Source organism: Xylona heveae, assembly GCF_001619985.1.
Source record: "Xylona heveae TC161 unplaced genomic scaffold L228scaffold_13, whole genome shotgun sequence".
NCBI lineage: Eukaryota > Fungi > Ascomycota > Xylonomycetes > Xylonales > Xylonaceae > Xylona > Xylona heveae.
The window spans coordinates 653,540-668,544 of NW_017264205.1; the positions used below are offsets into that span (position 1 = coordinate 653,540).

A 15,005-nucleotide genomic window follows, 5' to 3' on the forward strand; every position below is an offset into this window, starting at 1 on the left:
TACATCCAATAAACCATATTTGATGATTACGTTGCAGGTAAAATCTAGTGTTCTGCCGCTGCTTGCACTATCAGCAGTCGGCGCCGGAAAACACCCTCATTTTGACAGATCGCTCAGTCAAAGCGTGATCAGCTCGTGATAGCACGCGGACCTGAGGGTACTGAATAGGCATAGCTGGTTTGTATACGGTCCCCATCCTCTTATGCAATTATTCGGATTGCATGACCCAATAATAGGTGTAGCCTAAGCTGGCGATTAAGGCCTTGGATGAACCCTTGCACCGGGCCGTGTCAGGCCGAAAAGACGAGTAGTAAGGACAAACTTGTCGCCTTCGAGATCACATAAGATAATTATCGCGTGGTAGAGTACGCTTTTTCAGAGGCTCGCAAGTGATTATTGTTCACGATGAGGATTCTCTGCCTTCATGGAAGAGGCTCGAATAACGACGTGAGTCGGTCACCATATCGCCAATGACTAGGTATGAGGATTGTTGACATGTCATAGATCTTCCAGATGCAAACCAGTTAGTATTGGTCGCGTTTACACGGCCATGAAGCGACACTCATATTGACGCATGATTTGATGGCATAAGTTGGTTTTCGTTCTCTACTTGATGACTTTCAATTCGAGTTTGTAGAGGGTCGATTTCCTCATACTGAAGGCACGCGCATTTATCTGTACCCCCTTCAGAGCAAAGCAGGCTCGCAACAGTCGAATCATTGTTGGGTCATATTGAGAGACGACCCTCTTGGCGTTCAAATTCTCTGACTTGCTAGATATTTAGGAAATTACTCCCTATACACGGCGACGTTTCCCACATCCAAACTCTGGGGCTACATGGACATGCTCAACCCAGATGACGTCGACAGCGCCGAACGTGAAATCTTGCAGATTGCGGCGGAAGAAGGGCCCTTTGACGGAATACTCGGCTATTCGCAGGGTGCAACCCTCGCGGCGCAGGTGCTGATTCGGTATGCCAACGAGAACCCGTTCGCAGCAGTCGACGAGATGCCCTTTCGTTTCGCCGTCTTCATCAATGGAGCCACACCTGGGGGGCTTTTTGCATTGCCCGACAGCGAAAAGCCGCCGCAGAGAGTGCCTCTGGAGAATATCCCAGAGGCAGCATTGCTATTCTCGGTCATGAAAACAACAGCTGGTACCACGAGGCTGTGGCCCGGGCGACTGTCAGATGGCCGAGGTATTTTGACAGACGGTGAGGTTGGGATGAAATTGTGGAATGTGGACCTCGATGGAATACAGATCCACGTGCCAACATTGCATGTTCGATGCTTAGACGATAAGAGCGATTATGGCGAAGGACTCGAGAAACTCTGTGAGCCAACGTTAATGAGCAACTATTATCACAACAATGGTCACGATTTTCCAAGGGGTAACAATGAGCTGAGTACCATTGCACAATTGATTAGAACCACTGCAGAACGGGCATTATAGATTACTGATACTGTCGAGGGAGGAATTAGTGGGGCATTTCACATTCGCCTTGCAAGTCTTCTGTAGGCGTTGGTTAGATATCTCTAGATTTAGTTAGCCATATTCGCTAATCAGCGACTGCTGTTTTTGGTTTTTCCCACTAAAGTTCCACTACGGCAACATCACTGAGGACTAGATTACCCCAAAGAGTCTTTCCCTAACCGCCAAGGTTGAATAGAGGTCTCATCTTAGACTTAAATCTTGAATTTGTCTAATATTTCAGGGTTCAATGAAGCTCTTTGATTGATGCTCTTCATCTTAGACGGGTTGTGCCCCTCTCGGCCCTGCACAAGGTTTATGTAGAGCACCGGCCAAAAATTGTGCATTCCACAAACCCCATCCATGGGCGATGGGCCGCATGTAACATGTGCATAAAACATATGCATTCAGCACATGTTGGGCACATGTCTGCTCTAAGGCCCGTTGATTATTTTATGCGATGTACTGTTCTATTATCCCACAGCTGTTGCACCTTGCATGATGCTGCTTTACTTCCGACGCAAGTTGCCTGTATTTTATTTCCCAGCCAACCGGGACTGGGCGCTTCTGCCCTATGGCTGCGCAGCGTAGCGTGGGTAAGCACTGGAAAAGTGTAACAAACACTTGAAGCAAGGGGGAACTGGTGCATAAGTGTCCAGTGTACGAAAATTCTAATTTGCAATGTGTCGGTATACCAATACCAGCAAAAGGACGAAACAAAAGAGGAGAGTTAGAAAAGAGGTAATTGTACCATATCGCGAATGCGCTGAACTCTGGCATTCCCGCAGGTAAAGCTCCGATGGAGTTGAATGGCAAAACGTACAAGGCTTGGTGCGAACCCTGAGCGTTTTGGATCGATGTGACTGCCTGGGAGCATCGCATTATTTCATTCCCATCATCCGTGCCCTTACCAACGGCTAAGTACTGGATACAGTGCGGGACGATACGGGTTATTTTATTAAAGGGCAACGCCAAGGCAGGGTCAGGCCATTTTAAGTGGTACAATGTGCGACGCAACGAACCAACAATATTCCAGGCACAAGACAGTCGTTTCAGGCAGTCAGCCGGGATGCAGGCCAATATCCGCGGAGAAAGGGCCAAGGGTATGCCAAGGCCGCTAACTGGGGCTCTGATTTGGGCAGAAATCACAATGGTCAAATTCATGACAGAAGAGGACGTACACGGGCTTGGCCGAGGGAAAGTCCCTGTCAGCGAGATGCGACTCAAAATTCGAGATCAAAGCATATGTCACAAAGATGATTGTTCAGGGCATGCGTAGATGCCAAAACAAAGAGTGTGCAATAACAGAGATTTGACTCATTGATATCAAGTGGTAACTACATCAGCGAGCACGCAATGCTTCATGAATGCATGTGGCTGGGGAATTAAACAGGAATCACGATATGAAAAACAAAATGCAAATGAGCGTAGGCAAAGAATACGCAAAGACCATGCTAGACACGATGTGTCTATGCGGTCTCCTGCGCCTTGTGCTCAATTTGGGCAACCTCAATCTCGCCCTTGTCCGTGAGACCCATTTCAGCAGCAAAGGTGGCATGTGGCCTCCAGGAAGCCGAGGTTCTGGGAGTAGTCTCCTCGAGCATCTTGTCGACTTGCTCGAGCGAAAGACCTTTAGTTTCGGGGATGAGGAAGTATGCGTAGAAGATACAGCATGCGCACAGCGCACCCCAAATAAAGAACACCTTGGACTTGAGGTCACCCTCATCCGGATCGATGAAGTAGGGTGTGACGACGGCAATGATCTAAGGATCGTCTAGTTAGCGCCAATATCTCATAAATTGCTTAGGTTTAGAAATAAAGACAAAGACTTACGCAGTTCCAGAACCAGTTGGACGCGGTGGAGAGTGCGACACCCTTGGAACGGATGGGAAGAGGGAAGATTTCACCAATGACGACCCATGCGGCGGGGCCCCAGGTTTGAGCGAAGAAGAAGATGTAGATGCAAACAAAGACGATGAGGCAGGTAGAGGCAGCCTTGGAACCCTCATCGGCGGTGCCAACAATGGCGATGATGAATTCACAGACGACCATGCCGATGGCTCCCCAGATGAGCAAGGTGCGACGACCAAACTTCTCAATAGTGTAAAAGGATACGGGGGTGGTGCAGACATTGACGACAGCAGTGATGACGTTGATGATGAACGGGTTCTTGATGCCAACGGTCTGGAAGAACACGGTTCCATAGTAGACTAGGAAAAGAGAATTATTAGCATGTGCGAAGCCATCATCTCATGACAGTTCACTTACAGATAAAGTTGATACCAGTCCACTGCTGCATCATCTGCAAAGACATGCCCAGAACGACACGGCGAAAGTTTCCGCTGGGCTTCCAGCCGCCCTTGAAGCAGTCGAGCCAGCTCGTCGAGGTAATGTTAAGTTCATACTCGTAATTGGCAATAATCTCAGCCATTTCCTGCTGAATGTATTCAGAGGTAGTGGGTTGGCCGCGGACACGTGAGAGAGACCTGGCAGCATGATCGAGCTTGCCTTTCTTCACGTACCAACGGGGAGATTCCGGAAGTAGGAAGAGACCAAATGCAAGGATCAATGCCCAAGCCATCTGAAGTGAAATGGGGATCCGGTAGGAGCCGGTGTCATTGCGGTTGTGCGTTCCCTGGTCGACACAGGACGCCAAGAAGATTCCAATGGTGATGGCAAACTGATATCCAGACACCAGTGAACCACGAACAGCCTTGGGGGCGATCTCGGACATGTACAGGATAATGACCGCGGACACAATACCGACACCAAAACCAGCAATGACACGACCAGCGACAAGGAGACCGACGTTAACTGAAGCTACTTGAAGGACGACACCTGCAAGGAAGATACCGCAACCGGAAATGATAGCCAGACGACGTCCGATCCAGTCAGCGAGTGAACCGCCAATAAGGGCACCGAAGAACGTTCCCGCAGAGAGAATCGAGGTGATCAATGATTTTTGCCAGGTCGTGATATTGTATCCACTGGCATCTTGCGACTTGGGAACGGCACCGCCGAAAAGCTTCTTGAAATAAGTCATACCCAGGACACCACCAATGTATCCAGAGTCATATCCGAAGAGGATACCACCAAAGGCGGCAAAGGCACAAAGGAGATAGGCCCTGATGGTGACGGGGGCTTCAATGGCCGCTACATCAGTGGTTGCATGCACCGTAGCTGGCGCCATTATGATGAACTAGCAACCTCGCAGGGAAGAAATGAGGGCAGAAACACAGATAGGTATCGAATCAGGCAAAGAGAGTTGGACGAGTGAGAGCAGAGAAGGACAATGCACGCCAGGACGGGCAGTGGAAAAGAAGGGGGATTATATACCACGACTCGAGGCTCTATCAGGACGAGGCAGATCGTGAAAGGTCCGTACATACATTAGTGTCTGCTGCACCGTGCGCTTCCCCCGGGTCTGGAACTAGGAGAAGGTTGTGCCGTGCGGGACATGTGGCGAGATCAAAGTTCTCTCATGCTGGTGCTTCAAGCACTGGATGCTTCTCGTTAGCAGCATCCATTATGTTTGCTGTCCCAAAACCTCACGAGCATCACGGGGGAGGCAAAGGCAAAAGAGTGGGACTGGGGTGCTTGGAGTAAGGTTCGACGAATCCATTGAACGAATCATGGCTCAGGACTCGAAAGTCCTAATGCAAGTGCCACCCAGGGTCTCAAAATTAGACGCGTGCGGGCGTTCCAAGCATCACGAGACAAACTGAAAGCAGAACAAAGGGACAGCGACTTTGCTGAGGGTGCCCATCACGACGATCCGCATGTCGCGCTAATAGGCTCGAATAGTCGGCTCGAACTTTTGAAAAGAAATGAGCATCGCGTCAGCCGTTCAGGCACTACCTGTAATGCGATTGCTTCGACCAGAGTGTTGGATTCGGAGATTGGCTCTCTGTCTAGTCGACGGAAGCAGTAACGGTCTTTGGGGTGTCAAGCTGTGTTGCCGTAAACACATCCAGGTGATCGATCAGATCTGCTTGTAGCCTCGTTTACCGCCTCGGGATTGAGTTGGAAAACAGCATCAATCCCATGACACAGGTACTGATACCTCGACCATCCGAAAGGTAAAATACGAAACTTGCCCAAAGAAGATTGAGTGCAAGTCAACATTACCAAGATCAGTGTGCATTGTGCCTGACTGACACGCTCGGGCTGCGGCTACGGGGCGCGGCCATTTGCTGACCGCGGCCCAGGAACAAGTACCGGTACCGGCATCGTCACAACCTCACGTTGGCCGCCTTTGAATTTCTTTGTCCAATAACACCCGAGCTAAAGCTCAAAAGAAGGCCGGACAAGTTTCCGCTTTTGGTCACATATTAGCTAAAAGGCAGAGCAATGACATCTCCTCATCATTTTGCCTATCTTTTTTTCTCTCTCTTTGCGCCTCTCCCCATTGTCGCATCGACAGATCATGTGTCAACAACAGGTCGTAGCGCACATTTTTGGTCGTCAAAGTAATTTGCGGGAGCCAACCCCACAAGCCAAAAGACTCAGACTAGACAGGGAGCACCCCGCTTCTCCCCAGATTGCACTAAGGGGGACGGGGCAGCAAGTAGCGTTGCTCCATCCAACAGAATCATCACGGATCATATTCGGACTAGTTGAGCGTAACATGGTTGTTGACCTTGGATAATTTCGATGATTCCTAGGTTTTTTTTTTCCTTCCCTTGCGCCTGCCGCTGAAAAACTTTCCACCAAAGGCGTTATTGTTCTGGGGGGAAATTATGCTCCAGTGCGGCACAAGCGAATAGTTGCAGCAAAAAGCGCCACTTGTCAACGGTGACCCGACACCGCACATACAATCTTGTTGTGGCCGCAAGCCAGTCACGGACAGAAGTCGCGCAACTGAGCGCGGCACCAGTGGTTTTCCACCCTAAAAGGACAGTTGTAGCGATAGCTTCCTTCTGAGATACCATATGAACATAGCACAGATGAAAGGCAACATTTTGGCGAATCACTGCTTGGATTGGGCATTGTCGCGCAACAAACCCCCAAACTTTTTTTTTCTCCCGCCCTGCAGGGTAGATGCGAGTATAGATGGGTGCGAATGTGTGTGGTACAAGTCTCTCCTTGTCGCACATGGGATCTTGCACACCCCGTTCTAGGCTGAGTCTCGACAAAAACACAGGTGCCACATGGAGCTGAGGGATCCAACCCTCCGGAAATGAGGTTGCCCTTGCTGCTCGACCGGATTGGACGACAAACCTCGGCCATGTTGCATTGTGGTGTTGAGCTCGCAGGTATAGTCATTTCGTCGCTCGCCCATCATTGGCCGAAAACGTTGCGAAAGGGGGTGGGGAGCTCAGACCTGTAACATCCCGTAACCCGCATTGTTCTTCTGGCCTGCGAAAGGCCCACAGTAATTCCTTGGCGCACAAAATTGGAAATAACCCTTTTTCTCTCTCCCTACTACTACACAGTACTTCGCCAATGACCGTCAATGGACGAATGAAATTGTGTTGTGGGAAAAAACCGTCTGGCAGAGAGGAAGGTGACATGCGCCATCCAGCAGCCCGGAAGACCCGTGCTATGGGAGTCGAGAGGAGCCGAATGAGTGGCACCTCACCCATCTCTTACCCCAGAGTGCCCAGAAAGCGGGGTATAGCACCTCTCCCGTGGGATTTCACCACCAGGTGAGGAGAGAGAAAAGCATTCCACAGTGCGCCCAAGTTGCTCGTAGAGGTTGCCCTCAGAACGCCTTTTGGCATAGCGAAAAAAATTCGCGAACACCTGCCCGCCCACAGTACAGGATCAATGAGCAGACCACATGGCGAGCCCTTTTTGGGTGCTGTAGATGCTTTCCCCCTCAAGTGATTCGAGATCGCTCGATTATCGTGACGCACAGATATGGAATGTCCTGTCATCGATGGGCTCTGTGGGAGAAGCATGCCTGCGGCGCAATTTAGAACCATAATAACGCAGTCCGAATGCAGTAATGGAGCTATAGATAACTCTTGAGTCACATGGCTTTTTTTTGGCGAATGATGCTTGACCTTTCGCAGTCGAGCGATGGCGCGGTCAAAGACCCTGTACGCTCGTCATTTGTTCTGACAAGTAGTTAGAATCAGCTAAGTAACGACCAGGATTGTTAGCTAATCCATTGTCAGGAGGAGGAGGAGAGTGTAATTGGATGTTTTTGTGGTCTGGCGCCTAGCGCGTATCTTGAACCTCGGCGAACAACGTGACATGAAGAATGCTGGATGCGTCTGCGTCCTGCAGAATCTCCCGCCCAAGTAGATATCCCAATCGAATCTCAACAGTAATAATAACGCCAAGAAGGGAACTGTGCATCAGTTTCTCCCTACAGATGAGAAAATGTTCTGCACTCAGCAAAGTGCCACCTGGCCGGGATCATCAGGGGACTGATAATGCTCAAGACGCATCGTTTCTAGGAAATACCCCGCCTCATCCCGTCTTCTGTGGCTCCGCGGGAGACTTTACCTTCTCAGAGCCAAGCGAACATGTTGTATAGACATCGATCAAGTGCGGGAAAGGGGGAGGGAAAGAAGTGTCAAAATTAGATGCCCAAGCAGAAATGGAGAAACTTGCTAGAGCTTACAAGGAGAGGACAATGACTCGCAGGTATATTAGTAGATGGCTTCATAAATATATAGACTATTTTTTTTTTTTAAAAAAAAAAATAATAATATAATAATAATATGTATTTTGCAAACAAGTAGGTGGAGAGTTCTACATTCATTTCGATACCATTGTATTTGTTCTTTCTCAAAACAATAAAATCTAATTTTTCGTACTCTGTCATTACAAATCGATTTGTGCATATCAAGTCATGACTCTTATATACCTTACTTTGACTACCTCTGCAAAGCCATTTCAAATTATCATGGCTGCCATCATCGTCTAATTAGCAACCGAACCCCTCCCTCATACATGATTATCTCCTGTGCCGTGACAAGATGACCAAATCCCCTTCTTTTTGCCTCTCCACATCACCTCAGCACAGGCATAGTAGCCAGAGAAGCCTTATTATAAGTTATAGCTTGCAGCATTCTCCATCTTGTCAGGATAGGAGGTCAAGTCGCTGGTGGTAGCACGAGGAGCTCCGACATGACGGACAACACTAAGGCTGTTGGAACGTTGGGGGGGGGGGGGACATCTACGGATGCGCAGATATCTGCAACGCCGCCTAGAACAATTCCCTAGAGACGCCCAAGGGGACTGGCTGTAGACTTTCTCTTGCCAACTGGGGAGTTGAGTCGATCATCGGTAAGAATCATAACTACATTCTTCCATGCATAGCCTCAATTTCATCTTGCTTGGATAGTCTGAGAATCCAAGAGTTGACTGGTATGTTCTGGGAATTTGCGACCGTTCGGTCTATCGAAATGGGTTCCGAAACATACCTGGCGTAGTATGCTGTGAGGTACGTTAGCAACCTCTGAGCGCCTCGATGGGTCTGATCAATAAGCTTCCAAAGCCATATCGGAGTATTCTGCTTTGGCTCTAGATCCCGCAGACTACCTGCGGGCCCCAAGTCATAGAGGTAGGACTAAGCTGAGATTCATCGAACACAGACCACAATCGCTTACAGTACTCTGCCAAAACTTTTTCGTCCTTGTCTGCAGTAAGAGCTCTATTCCATGCAACAATTTGGAGACACCAGAGCTCTAGATGTATGGGCTACTGTGGAACGGATGCTTCATTTCGTGAAGTCAGCCACATTGAGTTTTGACTATACTAGGAATTAGACAATCAGCCAAGGCTTCAAACAATCATTCAAATTCTAGTCAATGGACTTTATGCCGAGAGCTAGCAACCTTGCTCAAAGTTTCGGGCCAATTTTCAGCTTGAGCTCTCTTACTCCGTAGCCACAAGGAGTGTCCTAGATCATAAAGTGGAGCATTTGTCGTGGGGAGAAGAAGTAGGTCAATGACGGAACGAAGCGATCCGATCAGGTAGATACTAAACCTTGTCGGCGCCACAGAGAGTACGCATGCACTCTGTAAGAGGCGAGTAAGATGTCCGCGTGGAGCTGAGACTGCTTTTTTTCTACAACAGGGCCATTAATTCCCCGACCCCGACCCCGGCCAAGCAATCAATTCTCGGAGAAACTCTCAAGGTATACTTTTGGACTTTGTGCTCTGAATCATATTCTCAGTATAACACTGGTCTGATCAGTGCGTGCCGGGATCGGCAGGCCCCAAGATGAAGACTAGTCGACTTGAGTGAAAGCCATCTCCAACCAAGGGAAGAATAGTCATAGCCAACGGCACGGGCAGTGGGATCATCTGAAAAAGGACCTTAAGCTAAATACCAGAATACTGACTATGTGGATAGTACAATTATGGAACAGTTCAATGTATGTTGCAGGAGATCACGAGATCTCGACATGACTCATGGCTCTTCTATGCTTGGACACCACCAATCCTTTGGTTCCATTTCTGTCCGCGTCGAATTCTCCATCCCGGTCGTTCTCGTTTCTGATGCGAAAATTGCACACAAAAGTGTCTAACCAGACGTGCTCTTTCGAGCCCTAATACTTTGTGGTCCCTGCTTGCTCGAATTCCTTTGCATCTCAGCTGGTGACCTTCCCACCTTCTGCTTGCTTTTTGTGCTTTGGTCTTCTCTGTGTTTTTGTCCGAACATCCCTCCATGCTACGTTCTCGCCTCGCTGCTTCGGTCATGAGCAAGGCCACAAGCTTGCCTCTGTCTAAGGCACCTAGCAGCTCATGCGCAGGCCATTGGGGCCCAGGTGCTCGGTTCCAAGCAAATATAGCAACTGCCGCTGTCCAGTAAGCCTTTCGACTTTTCAATGCGGCCCCCAATCAAGAAATTCTTATCAAAGCTGACTATATCTCAGCGAACCTTCAAGGAAATCCGACCGGCCGCTGCCATCGACGGCTGCAAGCAGGGCCAGCAACGATGCTCACCTCCTTGTCAATTCTCGTCGCAGCGAGCTCGATGAATCGTATGTCTCTGTTCGCATCGCTATGAATGGTGTGGTCGCTCACCATCACCTTCCAAAGTTTCATTGGTATGACTGGAGGCGAGGTTTTCCATGAAATGATGATTCGGCAGAATGTGACGCATATATGTATGAAGTCGGCTGCCACGCATCTCCAAGTGCTAACTGTTTTCTAGTCGGCTACCCGGGAGGCGCGATTCTTCCGGTCTTCGATGCCATCTATGGTTCCCGGAATTTCGATTTCATCCTCCCGAAGCACGAGCAAGGCGCAGGGCACATGGCAGAGGGCTATGCTCGTGTGACAGGCAAGCCGGGCGTGGTCTTGGTCACTAGTGGTCCTGGTGCCACCAACATGATCACCCCGATGGTGGATGCCTTAGCGGACGGAGTTCCTATGGTAGTATTCACGGGACAGGTAGCCACAACCGCCATTGGGAGCGATGGTTTCCAAGAGGCTGATATTGTCGGTATCTCGCGAGCTTGTACGAAATGGAATGTCATGGTCACCAATATTGCCGACCTGCCCAAGCGCATCAATGAAGCCTTTGAGATCGCGATGAGTGGAAGGCCCGGGCCGGTCCTTGTGGATCTTCCTCGAGACATTACAGGAGGAATTCTTCGCAAAGCTATCCCAACTTTGTCAACCCTACCACCGTCCGAGAGTGTTATATCGCGTGAGACGCTCAAATTGAATCGAAAGCGGCTGCAAGAAAGTATCCGACGTTCAGCCGATATTATCAACCGGGCGGAATCCCCTGTTATTTTGGCCGGTCACGGAATTCTTCATTCCGATCGTGGTCTTGAGATGTTGAAAGAATTAGCAGACAAAGCGTCCATTCCTGTCACTACCACTCTCCACGGACTTGGCGCATTCGACGAGATGGACGAAAAGTCGCTTCACATGATGGGAATGCACGGGTCAGCCTATGCAAATCTAGCGATGCAGAATGCGGACGTGATTATTGCCCTTGGTGGCCGTTTTGATGAACGAGTAACTTGCAAAGTCGCAAAGTTCGCCCCTAAAGCTCACGCAGCTGCGAGGGAGGGACGTGGTGGTATTATCCACTTTGAGATAGCGCCTAAGAACATCAACAAGGTGGTCCAATCCACGGAGGCAGTCGAAGGAGATGTAGGTCCCAATCTCAGACTACTCATGCCTCACATCAAAGCCAAATCAATGCGCCAACGGAAGGATTGGTTTGATCGTATTAATGAATGGAAAGCTCGATGGCCTCTTTCCGACTACGGAAGACTCGATCGATCTGTCCTAATCCAGCCACAGACCCTTATCGAGGAACTAAGCGCTCTGACATCAAAATGCAAAGATCGCACCTATATCACGACTGGCGTGGGCCAACATCAAATGTGGGTTGCTCAACATTTCCGCTGGCGTCCCGATCGCACTTTGATCTCGTCAGGCGGTCTGGGGACAATGGGATTCGGGTTGCCTGCTGCGATCGGGGCAAAAGTTGCCGACCCTGACGCACTCGTGATTGATATTGATGGCGATTCCTCGTTCGCCATGAGCTTAACGGAGATGTCATGTGCTGCACAGTTCAGTGTAGGTGTGAAGATTATTGTCTTGAACAATGAAGAGCAGGGGATGATCACACAGTGGCAAAATCTTTTCTATGAGGATCGTTATGCTCACAGCCATCTCGTTAATCCGGACTTTGTCACGATGGCACATCACATGGGTCTGCAAGCTCGTCGTGTGATGAAGCCTGAAGAAGTCGTGGGCAGCTTAAAATGGTTGATAGAAGCAGACGGGCCTGCACTGCTCGAAGTTGTCACCGATAAGAAGGTCCCCGTTCTACCAATGGTACCGGGTGGGTCAGGCTTGGACGAATTCATTGCCTGGGACAGTGGTATGTCTGCGAATTCGGATGTTTGAATCGCTTTTGATGGCTAATCATTATGGCAAAACAGTCAAAGACAAAGCGCGGAGGGAGTTGATCAAACAACGAACTCTTGGAATTCATGAGTAAAAGCTCGGTTTTATAAATTGTCGGGAAACAATCCTGGATAATATTATCACGTGGAGACTTTTTCTTGTAGTGTAATTTAAAATTTCCATACGAAAAGTGCATCATACATGAGCATAACCTTTACTCCTGTACATTCGGCACTAGCGGACGAATGGCGGAACTCGTTTCCGCCGTTGGGCTCAGGCTGATTGACACCGGGCCAAGTCAAAGCATTGATAAATCATGCAGCTTCATCTACTTGGATTTGACTGGTCGTCGGTGTCTGGTTGCCTTGTTGGATCGATGCCGGCCGATAAGCGGCCGAGGAGGGAATAAGCTCGTCGTTCGGCTCGGTATAGCGTCTCCTTTCCCGGCCAGACCCGAAACTCTCAATAGGCGTTTACACTGCAAAGTCCCACTGTGGATTGATGGCACCCGTCGATAAACTATAGCGATAACTATCTTATCGGTAGGGACTGTCAATTCAACCCTCACGTCGTGGCAAGCTCTTCCGATGCACTTGGGGCGTTTATAGACTGACAAATGCCCAGAAGCCATGGATTGCTTCGACAGCTACTCCGTTTATTTGAGGTCATATTGTATTTTCTAATTCCCTTTGTCCGCGTCTTTTGGATTGTATAGATAACTCGACTATTTCCGAACATCATATTTCCGCATTTGATATCCTTCAACGGTTTTCCCTTTTGCGAACAGAATCAGTATGGCAAACAGAGCTTTAACGTTGGACGAACATGTCTACACCATTAGCGATCTCAAAGAAATGGGCAGCAAAAGGCTGCCTAAGATGTACAGAGGTGCGATGCGCCAAATCTCCGAATCCGATTGACGACCATGCTAATACTAGGCCGTCAGATTATTACAATGAGGGAGCGATGGATCTAATTTCGTATGATCCCATGGGCTCTTCTGTTATCTCCACTTGCCTGGAAAATTTCTTGGTTACCCCAAGAAGCAGGCGGCGGCAAGATAATTGAGACATTCATGAGCATCTATTGACTCTAGACTGATAGACTTCGGGACAACGAGCAAGCGTATAATAGATACAAGATTCGGCCCAGAGTTCTAGTCAATGTTCAAAACATTGACGTTTCATCTGAGATATTCGGCACAAAGGTAACCGAAACCACCTGGATACCATTAAACTGCCTCTGAAGAGCAAATTTACTTATTGCGCAAATGTGAACCATTCAGGTCGATTTCCCCGTAGGATTCAGTCCATCAGCCATGCATAAGCTCGCCCATCCAGACGGGGAGATTGCAACATCACGAGCGGCCGCAAAAGCCGGAATCTCCATGTGTTTATCATCTTACTCGACTACTTCACTCGAAGACGTTGCCGCCCAAGGATCGGGAAATCCCTACATGATCCAGATGTGCGTTCTCAAAGACCGCAACATCACCTTGCAATTGTTAAAACGTGCCGAAGGTATGTTGAACTTCGAAAGAGGAGCAAAATGCCGTTGCAGGCTGGATACTAAAAGAACTATTCTTTGCATAGCGGCTGGATATAAAGCACTCTTCCTTTCTGTTGACGTCCCGGTGCTTGGCCTCCGTCTCAACGAATATCGCAACAAGTTCAGGCTCCCGGACGACATGGCGTACCCTAACATTTGCGCGACAATGAAAGATGAGGAGGAAAACCCAGGTCGCATTGACTACGGTATGTTAACTACGGATCCTGTCACCGGCCCAAGATATAAACGCCCGCGAAACAATTGCTTGATGATAAATGCTGACTTGCTTCAGATTCAAGCTTAGACTGGGAATCCGCCGTTCCATGGCTGCGCGCAAACACCAAGATGCAAATTTGGCTCAAGGGAGGTATGTCACTTGCATTCCCCTTCCCAATTTCCAAGATTGACAAGGAGACAATCCATCTGACATGAGTGGCAGTATCTTCCCCCGAAGACGTCGCTACTGCGATCCGGTGGAAGCTCGATGGAGTAGTCATCTCTAACCACGGCGGACGCCAACTCGACGGTGTTCCTGCCACGCTTGACGCTCTTCGCGACTGTGCACCCGTCGCATCAGGAAAGATTCAGATTGCCGTTGACGGCGGTATTCGGCGAGGATCCGACATCTTCAAAGCACTCGCGCTGGGCGCGCAGCACGTTTTTATTGGACGAATCCCGTTATGGGGACTTGCTGTATGTTCCCCCGGCCCCATAGTCCCACTATTCGTCAGGGCCCGAAAGCTAACGTGTTATATCTGATGAACAGTACAAAGGCGAAGAGGGAGTCACGCTTGCCATCAACATCCTCAAGAGGGAGCTGATTACAACAATGGGCCTCGCGGGCTGCCGATCCATTAGCGAAATAAACCGTGGCCATCTCTGCGTTCTCGGCATCGATGGCGGTTTGTCCAAGCTGTGAGCTTGGTACATATTGCATTTCCATTCTATTCGCATTCATTTCATTTCATTCCCTTTCGTAAATATTTTCCTTCCACGGGTATCTGTACATTTATTCATGCAGGCATATTGGCGAACCCGGTTATTAGGTTCTACTGCATCTTGTCCGTTTTTGCGAGGAATAGCATAACTATTGTATGTATACCTCATAGACTATATCATATCAACAAATATCAATCTACATTCTAAACGGTC

General features: G+C 49.0%; 5 protein-coding genes across 5 annotated transcripts; 3 read left to right on the forward strand and 2 right to left on the reverse strand.

Moving 5' to 3' along the window:
- The first annotated feature begins 532 nt into the window (after positions 1 to 532).
- Positions 533 to 1,803, forward strand: L228DRAFT_251141 (hypothetical protein). The gene is made up of 2 exons (XM_018333491.1): positions 533 to 661; positions 785 to 1,803. Exon 2 carries the CDS (start codon positions 838 to 840, stop codon positions 1,450 to 1,452), a length of 615 nt encoding a protein of 204 aa, XP_018185079.1. The 5' UTR covers positions 533 to 661; positions 785 to 837; the 3' UTR covers positions 1,453 to 1,803.
- L228DRAFT_45441 (hypothetical protein) lies at positions 1,688 to 2,692 on the reverse strand. The gene has a single exon (XM_018336612.1). It carries the CDS (start codon positions 2,632 to 2,634, stop codon positions 1,924 to 1,926), a length of 711 nt encoding a protein of 236 aa, XP_018185080.1. The 5' UTR covers positions 2,635 to 2,692; the 3' UTR covers positions 1,688 to 1,923.
- Positions 2,693 to 2,764: 72 nt separating this feature from the next.
- Positions 2,765 to 5,007, reverse strand: L228DRAFT_251143 (general substrate transporter). The gene is made up of 3 exons (XM_018333492.1): positions 3,739 to 5,007; positions 3,304 to 3,680; positions 2,765 to 3,233 (listed from the first exon to the last, which is right to left on the reverse strand). The coding sequence occupies exons 1-3, from the start codon at positions 4,658 to 4,660 to the stop codon at positions 2,940 to 2,942; spliced, it is 1,593 nt and encodes a 530-aa protein (XP_018185081.1). The 5' UTR covers positions 4,661 to 5,007; the 3' UTR covers positions 2,765 to 2,939.
- Positions 5,008 to 10,482: 5,475 nt separating this feature from the next.
- Positions 10,483 to 12,399, forward strand: L228DRAFT_254426 (acetolactate synthase; the record flags this gene model as incomplete). Its single annotated transcript, XM_018333830.1, has 3 exons — positions 10,483 to 10,540; positions 10,588 to 12,279; positions 12,341 to 12,399. 3 exons carry the CDS (start codon positions 10,483 to 10,485, stop codon positions 12,397 to 12,399), a joined length of 1,809 nt encoding a protein of 602 aa, XP_018185082.1.
- Positions 12,400 to 13,099: 700 nt separating this feature from the next.
- Positions 13,100 to 14,772, forward strand: L228DRAFT_271323 (FMN-dependent dehydrogenase; the record flags this gene model as incomplete). Its single annotated transcript, XM_018335519.1, has 8 exons — positions 13,100 to 13,193; positions 13,252 to 13,285; positions 13,410 to 13,512; positions 13,591 to 13,825; positions 13,898 to 14,059; positions 14,146 to 14,220; positions 14,293 to 14,546; positions 14,620 to 14,772. 8 exons carry the CDS (start codon positions 13,100 to 13,102, stop codon positions 14,770 to 14,772), a joined length of 1,110 nt encoding a protein of 369 aa, XP_018185083.1.
- Positions 14,773 to 15,005: the final 233 nt, after the last annotated feature.

Bases quoted from the DNA above. Each gene is read 5' to 3' on its own strand.
- L228DRAFT_251141 (XM_018333491.1), top strand. From the start codon at position 838: ATGGACATGCTCAACCCAGATGACGTCGACAGCGCCGAACGTGAAATC.
- L228DRAFT_45441 (XM_018336612.1), bottom strand. From the start codon at position 2,634: ATGAATTTGACCATTGTGATTTCTGCCCAAATCAGAGCCCCAGTTAGC.
- L228DRAFT_251143 (XM_018333492.1), bottom strand. From the start codon at position 4,660: ATGGCGCCAGCTACGGTGCATGCAACCACTGATGTAGCGGCCATTGAA. The intron at 3,681-3,738 runs GTAAGTGAACTG...CTCTTTTCCTAG, and splicing joins GACTGGTATCAACTTTATCT to TCTACTATGGAACCGTGTTC. The intron at 3,234-3,303 runs GTAAGTCTTTGT...GACGATCCTTAG, and splicing joins CCAACTGGTTCTGGAACTGC to ATCATTGCCGTCGTCACACC.